Genomic DNA, 14,650 nt, shown 5'->3' on the forward strand with positions numbered 1-14,650 from the left:
TCTTCGTTGTTTCTCTGCTGTAGTGAGATAGCCATGTCTTTGCCCTGCCTACGGCTACTAGTTTTTGTGTGCTTTCTCCTCCTTGTTTGTATAGAATTTAAAGTTGCCTGTAAAAGTCAAAATCCTACTCTGTTGTGGTTAATTGGAAATTATGCTCGCTCCAGTTGAAAAACAATTAAATTACTATATTTGAAATAGGAAACTAGAAGTAACATTTACTATTAGTCTGCAAAGGGAGTTTTTGAAACCATGTAATAAAAAGACAAGTAAGTTTAGCTAAAATTATCTTGAAAAAGTTCGGACAAAATCAGATATGACTCAAATTATTTACTTAGTTTGAAAGGTGGAGAATCTCGAGCTATCTGCATAGGGGTGGGCACATGTCACCCAGTGGAACTGGAATTGCTGGCTCCCCTCTTTGTGGTATGGAATACTGAGATTCAAATCTTCTCTTTGTCTAATTTGGAGCAGCAGTTTGAACCAGCATCTTTTATCCCCTGGTAGTGGGTTACAGCAATAGGTTGTTGGGGTTTTTCTTTTTGTAGAAGGTTGTCTTGTTTATATAAAGTTTTTTAGTACCTATATTTTAAATCTTTGCTGTGGGATGGTAGGAGGCATTAGCACCATCATTCCCTCTAATTCGTCTGCTTGCTTTTGGTTTTCCAAGTGGCACAGAAATTAGTAATTCAATCCCTATTCAATTATTAAAAAAACTGATGAAGATTTCTTTTTCCTTAATTATTGAGGCTTTTTAAAGCAGTCTTGGGTTTGCTTGTTTGGAGGAACGATTTTAACAGAAGTTAAGCAAGTAATCATTGCAGGGAATTTAATTGTTCAGGATAAACAAATGCTTAGACTGGCATTAAGAGAAGCAGCAGAGAGGAGGTTGCCCTTTGAATTAGCTTTCCTTGGATAGGCAGAAATTCAGAGAAAATCTAAATGATGTAATGACTTTAAAAATTGTTTCACCCATGGATGAGATCACATGTGTATGCTTTTAGTTAGAGGTGGAAAATCAGAACCTTCGCTTGATCAACCAAAAGCAAACCAAAGAGATGAAAACAGTACAATCTAAACTGCAAGGTAAATATACAATTTTTCTAAAAAAATCTCTATTTAAACTATATAAATTTTCTATTCCCTATTAATTTGTGCAGCCACATAATTGAAATACTCTGTGAAATCACAAAGATGTCAGTATGAAGTGATGTACATGAATTATGAACTGACTGTACATGAAGGTGCTAGGCAAGCAATAATTTAATTTTCATTAAAAAGACATGCAGACAAACCAAAACTGGTTTTTGATGTGTGAACAGGTACTTTGTTACTTAAGAGGTTATGCAAGTACTAAGATCTCACTGGATTTATGGCAGATCTTTGCTTTCACTTCATAGTATTGGTGGTCCTGGCACTGTTAAGGAACAGGTGAATGTCAGTCTGCCTCTGCTGTTTCTAACAAATGGTGAGCTGGGACTCAGAATTATGATCAGATTTGTTTAATTACTACATATGACTTAATTCAGCCACATATCACCAGGCTCCTCTCCAAGTGGATATGATTGATTTAAAAATCATGGACTATAAACATGGGAAAGAGGACTATCCCTTCCAAAGAGCATTATTTCACCTTAATCACAGTTGAATTTTATTTGCTATTGTGTTGCCTGTTCACCAGCTTGCTTAAGTCTCTCTGAAGGTTCCCCCAGTTCCCTCCATGCCAGGTTGACTTGACAACTTACCATCACCTGAAAATCTTACTAGTTTGCTACTTAGTCCTCATTTCTTGATAGTGTATCTCATGTATGTATGCATACTCCCAGACAATGTAGAAATTTGTGTATATATGTGTGTGTACACTCATTAATATGCATAATACATGAAAATCTAAATATGTACAAAATACATACATACACAATATGAAGTTTTTAAACCAAGAAGCAACTCTCTGTTAATGAAGAAACTGGGTTGCTTTGTTTCTTTGCTATTTTTTGATCAGTAACAGTTCTGTTTATTTCAGCACTTAACAGCTTTAGTCATCCTCTTTGGGGAGATCTATTCAAAGGCTTTTTGAGACACTAAGAATTCGTCAACTGGTTTTGAACACACATTTACTGATATGCTAAAAAATATCAAAAAATTTATTACCATTTGCAGTGTCCATGCTGGTAGCAGGCTATAAATTAGGATCATGTGTTACTGTTTTAAACAGTTTACAGGTATGGATAAGGGCCTTCCTGGATCTGCCACAGAACTTTTCATAAACATAGACAGGCAGCATTGTTTTATATCAGTTTCTGGCAGAATAGCTGTGCCTAAGGACAGATTTCATGTTCTCAAGGCAGCTAATCATTTTATTCATTCACCTTCTCTTGAGTCCTCCATGTATACCTTTTAAGCCTGGTAACTTGCCGCTTTACATTTGCTGTAGCACCTATTACAGATTCTCTTAATATTTTTATCTGAAGGGAAGGCCACCACATGTTTTAATACTATTGTTCTACAGTCTTTCTCATATTATCTATTTTACACCAATCCATAGGTTTAATATCAGTCACAACAGAATAAAATCAGGTATTTCCACCGGTTTTCATTCTGTATTTAGTGCATGGTTTATGTTTTACTGCTGTGAAATTGTTAAAATTTTTTTTTCCTTTTATGCTAAAAAGTCAATCTTTAAGATCTAGAAATGTAGCTCTGCGTTTCTTTTGGTATGGGGAGGTATCTTCAAAAAACCTAACCAACTTTACACTGCAGAGTAAAGAGACCAGCAGCATAGTTTGCTGTATCCCGTTAACGCAGGATTTTTGAATTTCTGTTCTTCAGAAGCTACGAGCAAGAAATCTGTTACTTCAACACAAAAACCTGGAGAGTGTCAGCGACTAAGCAGTTTGACTTTTGGATGCTTTTCAAATAGAGCAAGAAGTCCTCAGCCATCTTCTAAGTTTGAAGAAATAGGCAAGTCTTCATCTAAAGAGTCAGACTACGCTGAAGGCAAAAACATGCTAGGTAGTCACCAATATTGCCATTTTATTCTGACATGGGTGGAAATCTAAAATTGACAACTGTCAGTGTATCCAAACCAGCTGTTTTTGAAGTACATAATAGTACTGTTTCCCTCTTCAATGCTAGTCTCTAATACTAGGAAGAAATCCTGCTGAGCACTAGAATCTCCATAATACCGCTAATGCATTGTTTGTCAGCGTGCAGTGTCTGTCTGATAGGGTGCATTGGTTGCAAAGGAAAGGATTTCTTGGGGCTCAGGTTTGCTCCACAGTAGTGTAAGGAGTTTAAAGCTGCTTGTCCCCCAGGGAGGGCTGTTACATCTTTATGCCAGTGTAGAGTCTCACCTAGGTCCAGTTTCTGTATATTTTATCTCTGGTATCACTGGTGTTCTAGTGTTAGTTTCATGCCCTAACTCAACAAGATCAGCTCAGTAATCTTTCATTAGAATGATGAAGGTCATCAAAAAACAGAAGGGAGTCTCGGGCATCTTTTCATACCACTGTTTCCCATCTGAAGAAAGAGAAAGCTCTGATATCCGTTCATATAGTTTCCTCAACAAGTCCTGAAGTCTGGTAGTGCCAGCAAATTGTCATGCTGTTATGCTGTTACAAGCATACACAGTCTATTGCAGTTTGCTACTTCCCTTTAGCAATAAAAAGCTCAGGAAGGAGGCTCTGGTCCTTCATTTGAGTTCCACAGTGCTATTTATGAGCTCAGCATTTTCTCCACAGTTAATCATGGTACCTAAAATTGCAAGTTGAGCTCTGAAGATAATCAGAAACTGAAATAGATCCTATTAAAATTTTGTGTATTTGTATTACACCAAGTTCGTTACAAAGGTGGGTATGTATTATTTCCATTTTTAGAGATGAGGGAATTGAAGAAAGAATCTTCTTTTCAAGGGAAGGGATAAGAAATAAAACCTTATGCTTACTGGATGGAAACAGATCAACTTTTGTGACTTCATTATTTTAATGTGGACTAAATTAAAATCTTTAGCTTGTCCAATCCACATCAACTATCCCAAGTGTCTATGTAGAAAAGCCCTAGTTCTCACATCTGTTTTAACTCAGGAGTAGCACGTGGGCCTCACTGACATGCTGCAAGCTATAGCTCTCTCTTGCAAAACCAGGTAAAAGTGAAATGCAGAAACAAAGCTATTTTTAATACTGTGTCTTTCCTAAACATTTTTCATGAGCCTTTCTTGTATATCTCGAGCATTTACCATTGGGAAGACAATAATAGCTTGCAGAAGACATTTCTGTGTATAAACACTATAGAAGTGGTCAGAATACTTAATTTGCTAATGTAAATTTTTTCTGAGAAGCTTTCATTAAACTTTAATTTTCCTTAGATTGAAAATAAAGTAGCTAAGTCTTTAAGGGGTTGGGGGGGGGGGGGGTATGTTTGTTTGTTTTCAACAAACTTTATGGCTCCAGTCTGCTTATCTTTACGTTTACTGCTATTTTTAGTTTGACTAAAACTTTGAGTAACGTTTGTTACAGTTTTTTGGCAAACATCATTGCAACTTTAGTTGCATTCAAAAACTTAAAATATTTTCTTAAGGTTTGTTATTTATACTATTATGAAACTTAAATGTGCATATTTATTCTATTATGAAACTGAAATGTGCACTTGGAATTATTACCTACTTAATATTTGCAGACATGATGATAAAATCCTTGAGCAGTCAAGTTTGCTAAAGTAATTTTCTCATATTCATTATATTTCTCCTCTAGAAAAGGATATCCTGGAAACTACCTTTGTTGGTCCTGCACACGAAACAAATAAAGGTCAGAAGTCATTGCAACAAAGTTCCTCTGGATCAGAACAGAACAAAAATGTGAGAACGAGCTGTTCATCCAAGGATCTAGACAGTGACATGTCAAAGAACTCCTGTACTACTGGGAGTGACTGGAGCTCAGACGAGGATGGAGGGGACAAAGGACTGAAATCCAGGTGTGCATCGACTCTTTCGAGCCACACGTCTGAAGAGAATGCAAGGTATGGTAGAGTGGGAAGTGAGATGTATATGACAGCATCTGATGACAGTAGTTCTCTATTTGAAGAAGAGAGTTTTGGTGTTCAGAAGACTCAGCACAAGAAGCTATACTCCTGGCAGCAAGGGTCCCAAAGAAAAGGCCAGAACAATCCAGGTGGAAAGTGCAACTCTGACTTCACAAGTAAAAAGAAAGACCAAGATAGTTCTTCAGATGAGCTGAATAAGAAATTTCAGTCTCAGAGGCTAGATTATTCATCCTCATCCAGTGAGGCAAATACCCCAAGTCCAATTTTAACCCCTGCTCTGACACCCAAACACCCAATTCTGGCAACTTCTGCAGGTTCTCAATGCACAACACAGTCAGATTCTCCCTCAAATTTGCCACCTCCAATGTTACGGACTCCAACTATGTTCAGTATAAATTCAGCATTAGCAAAGAAACATCTTAGCCAGCCCCAGCTGAGTTCTGACAGAATGTTCGGTAGAAATAGAAATGCCATAAGTTTGATACGTCCATGGAGACCTCAGGAAACAGACATTGATCTGGTGGATGGAGAAGATAGTGATATTTTAGAGAAAATGGAGATTGGCTGTGATGAAGGAGTGTTTACCTATGACTGCAGTGAAGCACAAAATGCTGACACACAGGAACCTTGTGATACAACAAAAAAGGGTGCTGGCAACAAACCTCCAACCCCTCCATTGCATCGATTTCCTTCCTGGGTAAGTGTAATTACAGATATTTTTACTACTGGTAAAACTAACTCATTTTTGTGCTTCTTCTATGATTTTTCTTGCCTCTAGCTGCCTCATTTTCTGTTTGATGACAAGACAGGGTCATCAAACACATGAAGAGTTACTTTGATTGGATCTAAGACAACAAACTGAGAAGCAAGTTTGAACTGAAGCACAGTGTTTCTGCTGTTGAAAACATTTTTCTAGATAAATCACTATTTTTCTAGATAAGACCAATTATTTTCATGCCACATCTAAGTTACTTACGTCTTCTTGAGTGTATCAAAGGAGGTAATACTTGTGACTGCATTCATTTATTTATCTTAACACCAAGGGAGCCTAAGAGTGCTGGTGTCAGTGCCTTTGCTGTAACTATTGTACCACTCACAATCCAATTAAGTTGGATAAAAGTTACAGAAGTTATTGATCACATTTACAAGTAAAATTTTAAAGCCATCTTTTGGGGAATTAAAATAGATATTGATGTTTTACACAAAATCCAAAAATTAACTATGTCAAGACTCACCAATTCTGCAGTTTCACAGTCAGAGGTTTATTAATGATTCAGAGATGAATAATGCATTACTGTAATGCCTTCTTTATGTATATATTTTCATGCATATTTTTTCATTATAGATTTTTTTTATTTTGGCCTTTTAACACAAAAAAGTTGAAGAGTTGCCTCATGATGGCATTTATATGTTCTTAACATACAATCTTCCATTAAAAATTAAAAAAGTAATTCTTTCTATAGCTTCTTTGGCCCCTCAAATGGTATTTCTAAAAAGAAGTTACCTACAGGCTAATCATTGAGTGAAGAAAGTTTGAAACATACTATGGATGTGATGGGTATAGCATACAATGCATTTTTTCAGCTGCTGTTGATGATGCCATTTTATCAAGCATTTTATCCCATTGTTGCACTAACACAAAGACTAAGAGGCTATGGGGAGGATAAACAGAAGAAAAGTAATTGTTGTGTTTTAATTATCTACCATCAAATCCATTCTGCTTGTATAGGAAAGCAGAATTTATGCTGTAGCCAAATCTGGTTTAAGGATGTCTGAAGCTTTCACCATGGAATCTGTTAACAAAAGTAAGTAGTTTGGTTGTTCATTGTCTCATCAACAAAAATTCTTCACTTACTGTGATTTGTAAGCAAGGACCAAATGTTTCATGTTCCTCCAAGATAACTTCAATGAAGTTTCAGTTATCTGCCATTTAAAACCTAGAAAATAACTGGCTATCTTTCCACTGCCTTCTTTTCCTTGCTTCTGAACTTTGTGGTGAATTTTTCACTCCAGTTTTCTTTGCAATTCATTTTGAAGATTCTATACCAGGTAACAAGGCAAGAGATTATACTTCCAATTTTAAAAGGGCTAGTGGTCATGACTACAATTTATTTATACTGCTTAAAACCACTGTAAATTTCAAAAAGCTACAAATCTCACATCTGAAACAGTTCAGGAATTATTTTACTTTTAAAGCAGTTATACAATGCAAAAATAATGACATTTGAATTTCGTTAATTGAGGGGTGAATTATGAAGGTATTTAATAAAATACGTTGCTTTTTTAGGTGCTGTTTCACTAACTTCATACTCCGTATCTGGATTATATACATCTCTGATATATAAGAACATGACAACTCCTGTCTACACCACTTTGAAAGGGGTAACTATTACTGTTTAAAGGAAATTTTAAAATACCATTAGGCTTCACATCTAGGAACTTGCTGTTTCACATTTGGTGCTTCCATGCCAAATACATCATAAGATGATGTTTAGAGATCACAGAACCCCAGAAGTAATGGAAATGTCAAATAGCTGGGGAAAAAAATTACTGCTGCTTATAAAATGTTACTATCCCAGGTCAGTTCTTCTTGTGTTCTTTGCTGATTTTTTCCAAAGGCCTGTTGATTATTAAACAGAACCACATGGTGCTCAATACCATAACTGAAAGTGTGTGTATGTGTAGAAATGTCTTTGTGTCGATGCCAAAACTGTTTATAGTCAGATAGCCAGCAGTAACTAATCACAGCATTGTTTGTTTTCTGGCAGCCTTTTATGATTTGGAAAGGCCCATGCCTTCAGCTACCCCAGGTTTCTGTTTTTAAAGTGTGGGTGTAGCTGAGTATGCAGAGGGCAGAGTGAATTCAGTTTTATGTTAATACTTGTATGCCAAAACTCACAACTCAAGTAAGAACAGCTTTGAATGTTATGAAGCCAGCAGAGTTCTGCCACAGAATGAAGGAAATGACTGATACCCTTTGTGCAGGGTATCAAAGACTGTTGTGTTAATTTCTACAGAAAGCAACTCAGATAAGCAATAGCCCATTTATAGATGAGTCGTCAGGATCTGAGGAAGAAGACAGCTCTCGGTCCAGCTCAAGGACTTCTGAGTCTGATTCTCGAAGCAGAAGTGGTCCGGGTAGTCCTCGGGCTATGAAACGAGGTAGGCAAAAACCATAAGAACAAGTAATTTCTGGGAAGTTTGGAAAACTAGGCAGTTTATATGATATTCTTAGAAGTTGATTTCTTCATTAAACAGCATGGACATCTTAAATTTAGGCTTTTATCCCAACTATCAAAGCCTAGATCTTTTATTCAAGCAGGAGGACTGTTATACATGGCTTTCTTTTTAACGATATTATTAAAGATGTCTTTTTAAGACATTAATCTAGTAGCTGGCTGTCGTTATGAGGGAAGAGTGACTTGTACATTTAAAGTGAGAAGCTCCGTTCTATCTATACTCTGTCACTCTAAAGACTTCCTATGACCTTTAACTGTAGGTGTGTAAAAATGATGTAGAAAAAAGTATTTGCCATCAGAAAAAAAACCCACATATATTCAAGTTTATGAAACAAAGTAATAGTTTCATGTGATCAGAAACCAGGTGGAAAAGCTCCTTCAACAGAGTATTTGGTTCTGTCATCTCATGCAATGAAGGGCTTATTTCGTTTTTACAGTGATTGTCTCAAAGTCCTGTGCAAAGAATTAGTTGAAACACTTGAATCCAGTAATGTTCTGTCTTTTGTGGAAGGCAAATCTCTCATCTCTCAGTAACTGTGTGTTTTCCATCTGCAGATTAAAATAATATGCTTCATATCATTGAAAGTTACAATGCTGCTTCAATGGGGTGATAGTATCAGTGTTAAATCCCTGTGAGTATTTTTTCATTGGGTAAACCAAGGAAGACTAAAATCTAAGATCCAAGTGAGGCTGTGCGTTAAGATGCTTCATTATACATTGCTTTAGAAATGCAAAATAACATTATTCAGTAATCTCTGTTAGACATGTTAAAATCCCAGTGAGAAGGCGCTCTGCTCTGTCACACTGGAGCAGGTGGATAGAGCCACTGGTCCACCGGGAGTTTTCCAGTGCCAGCCACATGTGGTTGAGTCTTTTACAAGTGATGTAGTTGTAATTTTGATATATTAGTGTGAAAAGGACCCGCGGTTCCTGCTTCCCAGCAGCTCCATCTTGCTAAGCAAAAACCAGTGCTGTGGCTGCAGACGCATCTCATGTTACATGCTTGAGCAACAGGAAGGGTAAATTAGTGAATTTAACAGCTGGTTTCGCCTACAGTTTATATTCGTGTCTCTGAAATGGAACCATTCCTTTTGCTTGTGTTTCCTTCCCATAAAAGAGTCCTTGTATGGAAACCTTTCTTAACCGCAAAACACATACGTACGTATCTTTGTTGAGGTCGGGTTGTTGAGATCAAAAATCGAGGCAGTCACAAGTTTCTCTAGGCACATAATTAAAACTTGCTGCATTTTTGCTATTGAAGATCCAGCATGAGAAGAACCCACCCTGACAGCTCAGGTGGCTTACCGAAGCAATAAATGAGAAATACCTTTTTCTTAAATAAAATTGGCAGATGAGTTTGGAAATTAATGAAACAAAGGAAACAAGCATCTTCATTTCAATCTTGGAGAGTAACCTTTTGGAGTAGAACACTAGTCCTTACAAAAGGACATGTTCACATGTTTGAAAATAATTATTGCTGTGATGAATAAGTGTGGGGTCTGGAATTTTAGCACTGATTCTCTGGAATTGAAAACAGGGGGCATTTTAATTTTTTTTTAGCATACCTTCTTAGTACATAAGTATTAGAAGTCCAGATACTAGACCAAAGGCAGAAAGGGTAAGGGGAGTGTTGCTTCATTTAATTAAAGATCCTGTCTACAGAATGAGTGTGATGCATGGCACTGACTTCTTCCTTCAGAAAGCTTTTGTAATTTAACAGAAAGTGATAATACATAGAAGACATTTAGTTGTTGTTTCATTCACAAGTGACTTTAACTCTGTTTAATTATGAAGAAATGGGGATTCAAGTATTAGCACCGTGCAAAGCGTTTGATATGCTGATATTTAAAACAATTGTGCTTTAATCAGGCTTGGTTCCTGATGGACTTATGCTGATAGTTGTTTTTGCCTGCAGATCCTACTCAGATATTCTTTCTGTATGGATATTCTAATCTCATTTGTTTCTAATTAATAAATGCAAAGAAACATCGTTCTTCTTTTAACACAGGTGTGTCTCTGTCTTCTGTGACCTCAGAAAGTGACTATGCTATTCCTCCAGATGCATATTCAGTAGATACAGACTATTCAGAGCCAGAACAGAAACTTCCTAAGACTTCTTCCTCATCTAGTGATAATGGCAAAAATGTAAGTACTGAAGTTCTGTGAAGAGGTGTACCTATGGTGTGTGTGTACATTTATGTTCAAAAACTGCTACCAAATCTCTGTATTAGCTTTTCTGACTCACAGACTGCCTTATGAGTACAAATTGCAAAATAAACCAACAATAAGTTAGCCACATAAGGCTCTAATGATTGAAGCAAAACAGAGGATAATTCTGAGCTTTCTGTATAATGAATGGAAATAGGTAGGTAACTCCAGAAGACAATTCAAAGCACTTAAGGTTTTCATTTTTTGGAACCAGATATGGTATCAGATTGCGTATGTAATACTATAATCAAAATTATTATCTGAATATTCAGGGAAGTAGAAGGGCATTCCAGTGAAGAAGTTGAAGGCATCAGTAGAAATCTGTGTGCAGTAATACATTTCTACAGTTTCCTCATACAGAGAAAACTTTATGCTCCAGAGAAATCCTAAGTAGAGCAACACACAAGGACAAAACATTGTGGGGTATTGGTCTCTGTAGTAGCTAGTGTCTTAACATAGAATCATAGAATAGTTAGGGTTAGAAAGGACCTTAAGATCATCTAGTTCCAACCTCCCTGCTACAGGCAGGGATGCCTCACCCTAGACCATGTCGCTCACGGCTCTGTCCAGCCTGGCCTTGAACACTGCCAGGGATGGAGCACTTACCACTTCCTTGGGCAGCCTGTTCCAGTAAGCTCACAGTAAAGAATTTCTTCCTTATATCTAACCTGAACTTCCCCTGTTTAAGTTTAAACCCATTCTGTCTTGTCCTATCGCTACAATCCCTGATGAAGAGTACCTCTCCTGCATCCTTGTAGGCCCCCTTCAGATACTGGAAGGCTGCTATGAGGTCTCCATGCAGCCTTCTCTTCTCCAGGTTGAACAGCTCCAATTTTCTCAGCCTGTCTTCATACAGGAGGTGCTCCAGCCCCCTGATCATCCTCGTCGCCCTACTCTGGGCTTATTCCAACAGCTGCATGTCGTCCTTACGTTGAGGACACCACAACTGCACACAATACTCCAAGTGGGATTTCATGAGGGCAGAGTAGAGGGGCAGGATCACCTCCTTCGACCTGCTGGCCATGCTGCTTTTGATGCAGCCCAGGGTGTGGTTGGCTTTCTGGCCTGTGAGCGCACACTGAAGCTGCCTCATGTTCTCATCAACCAACACTCCCAAGTCCTTCTCCACAGGGCTGCTCTGAGTACCTGTGGATTAACAGCCTGGGGATGAAGGCAATTTATGCTTTCTTCACAGAGCAGAACTGTGAACTCTTGTGTTCTACAGGTGTACATACTAAAAGTATGTCTGTGCAGAGCTCTGAATTACAGTGCTCTATACCTGGTCTGTAGCTTAGGCCCTGAAGTTGGGGAAAATACATATTTACATTGTATTAATTTTGTCCCTTGTTTAATACAAATAAATAGTAAAATCAGAAATCATCCTATTCTTCATTCTTTTGTATAGTTCTGGGCAAATCACTTTCCTTCTTGTACTATAACTGTAAGTAGGGATATTAGTTTTCCCACATGCATGACATTTGTCTTAATTGATGCTTGTAAAAACCTTGTCATTAGACTGAAGGTCTCATCAAATACTGTAATTATTACTTAGCATGCTTTTAAGCCATTAAAATATCTGTGTGTGTGTATGTATACATATCTCTGATGGGTATAGGTATGTATCTGTACCTAACTGCTTTTTATCTCTTCAATAATCAGGAACCTTTGGAAAAATCTGGGTATCTGTTAAAAATGGGTGGTAAAGTAAAGACCTGGAAACGACGGTGGTTTGTGCTTAAAGGAGGCGAATTACTATACTACAAATCTCCAGTGAGTACATGTAACTTACCTGCTATTTAATATGAGATTGCTCTTACTGAGAATCTAGGACTGCTAGAAGGAAAAGAAATGCATTCCTGGTGTCTGAGCTTTTAGAGGGCGATTCAGGACTCAGTTCCTCAAGAGGTGTACAAGGGTACTCAATGTTTAACTAGGAAGTATTTGTCAGGATTAATGTTTAAATGAGTTCTATAATTATTTATTGTTCTCTGTTGGTAGATTTAAAATATCTTCTTTCTGTTCTTTCCATACAGAGTGATGTAATTCGAAAACCTCAAGGTCAAATTGAGCTAAATGCATGTAGCCAGATTGAAAGGGGTGATGGAAAACAAACAATTCAGGTGCCTGCTTTTCTCATCTGTGTTTCAGCAAGTATTTATTCCCTTCATCCCCCAAAACAACACCTTGTTCCAGTCCGTGTTGCACTGGATGTCCAAGTGTGGACTTGGAATTAACCAATGCCATTTGTTTGAAACCAAAGAATCATTTCAGTTACAGAAACTATAAAAAAAGGCCTACACATAGCCTTGCTTGTATGCTACAAAGGTCAGATCTTCATATATGAGGTACAAATAGTAGTCTCGCAGCCAGCCATTGTGGTTGAGAGAAGTTGCTTATCTGGAAGGAGATGAATTTCAAGGCCAGGTTGGACAGAGCCTTGGGTGACATGGTTCAGTGTGAGGTGTTCCTGCCCATGGCAGGGGGGTTGAAACTGGATGATCTTGAGGTCCTTTCCAACCCTAACTATTCTATGATGCTGTGAATTGAGTTTCCTCAGCTCTGCTGTCCTGGAACTTTTCACATGAAGGTCTCTCTGCTCTGCCTAGCCACAGAAAGTTTCATTAATGAAAAGTACTTTAGGGCAAATAGACCCCACAGAGTTGTGAATCTGTGGTGGTAGTATATGTTACAACCTCCACACTGTGGGGTCAGATTATAATGTTCTTAAAGCTGAAGAGACTCTCCTGTTCTTACACAGCTGACCACAGAAAAACGAACATACTACCTGACTGCAGATTCTCCCAACATCTTAGAAGAATGGATCAAAGTACTACAGAATGTACTTAAAATACAGGCTGCCAGCCCACTTTTCATACAGTCTGAAGTCAAGCCAACCATGAAAGGATTACTGACAAAGGTAGGAACACTTTTCTTATCCCAGTCTGCTTTATTCCGTATTTCTTAGCAATAATATCTAGATGAAAATGCCCCTACAGTAAAGTAAATACTAACAAAACAGGTGTGTATGTGCTTTCACAGTACTTCACAATGTGAAGAAGCTCACCTACTGATGTTTGCTTGATTTATTTTCTCTTTCTGTCTTTTTAATTTATTAGTTCCTGTGCTGAGTTCTCCATTTGTACTTCTGTGGTATCCTAGTTCAGCATATGTTTCAGTAGCTAATTGACCTAACTTAACTTCAGTGGAGTGCTCTCTTTTTCTGTATTACTTACTGGGACAAATTATTTCAAGATAATAAGAATACAAAGGATTTTTTCTCTTTTAATTCTTCCATTTCCTCAGCTTTCACTGATTTAGGCCTGATCCAAAGCCAAATGAAAAACTCACACTGGTCTGACTAGGCTTTAGATAAGCATCTGATGCTTTCAGTCTTGTGCCCTTAATAGAGTTATACAGTTTTAATCATTTTTCTAGTAATGTGGAAAAGAATTTGAACCAAGGCATTTATTCCCAGCATCATCAAAGTTCAGAGGTGGTGCAGTGTAGTCTGTGTTTCTCTGCTGTGCTTGTTCCTAATCTTCTGTAATTTCAGGTGAAACATGGATATTCCAAAAGAGTTTGGTGTACTCTAGTTGGAAAAATTCTGTATTATTTCCGTAATCAAGAAGACAAGGTAAGTCCTGTACTTGTTTCCTCAGTGAATGGGAGGTAACATACTGAAGTAGACTTTAAACAGTAATTTACAGCTTTATTAGGGTACAACTGGCTTGGGTAGTATATGCCTATTTTATCTTGATTACTAAATATCTAGACTTCACAGATTGTCAGCTTGAGAAGTTTCCATCTAATAGACAGTACTCCAGGGCACACCCATTGGTCTTCTTCTTCTACAGGACATGATATTCATCATCTTCTTATCCCTACCTGAAGGGAGACACTGATTTGCTGACAGTTCAGGTGTCCCCTTCTGAACAGGTGTGAGACTCATCAGAAAAGACCTGGCTGTCATTTACATCTGAAAGCTGACCCTTTCTAATGTATGTTTGCAGTGGGCAGTGACTGCAGGTTTCAAGGAATTAAATGTTTTTATCCCTCAACTGACTTCCAAATCCTGTTCTTCAGTATATCACTTCATAGTGCTGCAAGAAAGGCAAGGGCAAAAAAAATAAAGCCTAGCAGGATGCAGTTTGCTGCTTTGCAAATGTGCG

General features: G+C 37.7%; 1 protein-coding gene across 6 annotated transcripts in view; it reads left to right on the forward strand.

Annotated features, from left to right (window-relative positions):
- Positions 1-14,650, forward strand: part of PLEKHH2 (pleckstrin homology, MyTH4 and FERM domain containing H2) — a 57,243-nt gene that overhangs the window by 21,985 nt on the left and 20,608 nt on the right. For 3 of the 6 annotated variants that reach the window (XM_062636967.1, XM_062636971.1, XM_062636969.1), the window contains 11 exons: positions 1,002-1,083; positions 2,827-3,009; positions 4,746-5,731; positions 6,764-6,839; positions 7,322-7,416; positions 8,052-8,196; positions 10,282-10,418; positions 12,141-12,251; positions 12,515-12,601; positions 13,240-13,398; positions 14,035-14,115. In XM_062636967.1, the coding sequence (XP_062492951.1) occupies positions 1,002-1,083; positions 2,827-3,009; positions 4,746-5,731; positions 6,764-6,839; positions 7,322-7,416; positions 8,052-8,196; positions 10,282-10,418; positions 12,141-12,251; positions 12,515-12,601; positions 13,240-13,398; positions 14,035-14,115 (2,142 nt within the window). The remainder of the gene's footprint in view (positions 1-1,001; positions 1,084-2,826; positions 3,010-4,745; positions 5,732-6,763; positions 6,840-7,321; positions 7,417-8,051; positions 8,197-10,281; positions 10,419-12,140; positions 12,252-12,514; positions 12,602-13,239; positions 13,399-14,034; positions 14,116-14,650) is intronic. The other 3 variants (XM_062636972.1, XM_062636973.1, XM_062636968.1) reach the window with 2 other exon arrangements.

This window comes from Pezoporus occidentalis, unplaced genomic scaffold, assembly GCF_034315485.1.
Source record: "Pezoporus occidentalis ecotype Australia unplaced genomic scaffold, CSIRO_AGI_Poc_V1 ctg50, whole genome shotgun sequence".
In the NCBI taxonomy this organism is placed as follows: domain Eukaryota; kingdom Metazoa; phylum Chordata; class Aves; order Psittaciformes; family Psittacidae; genus Pezoporus; species Pezoporus occidentalis.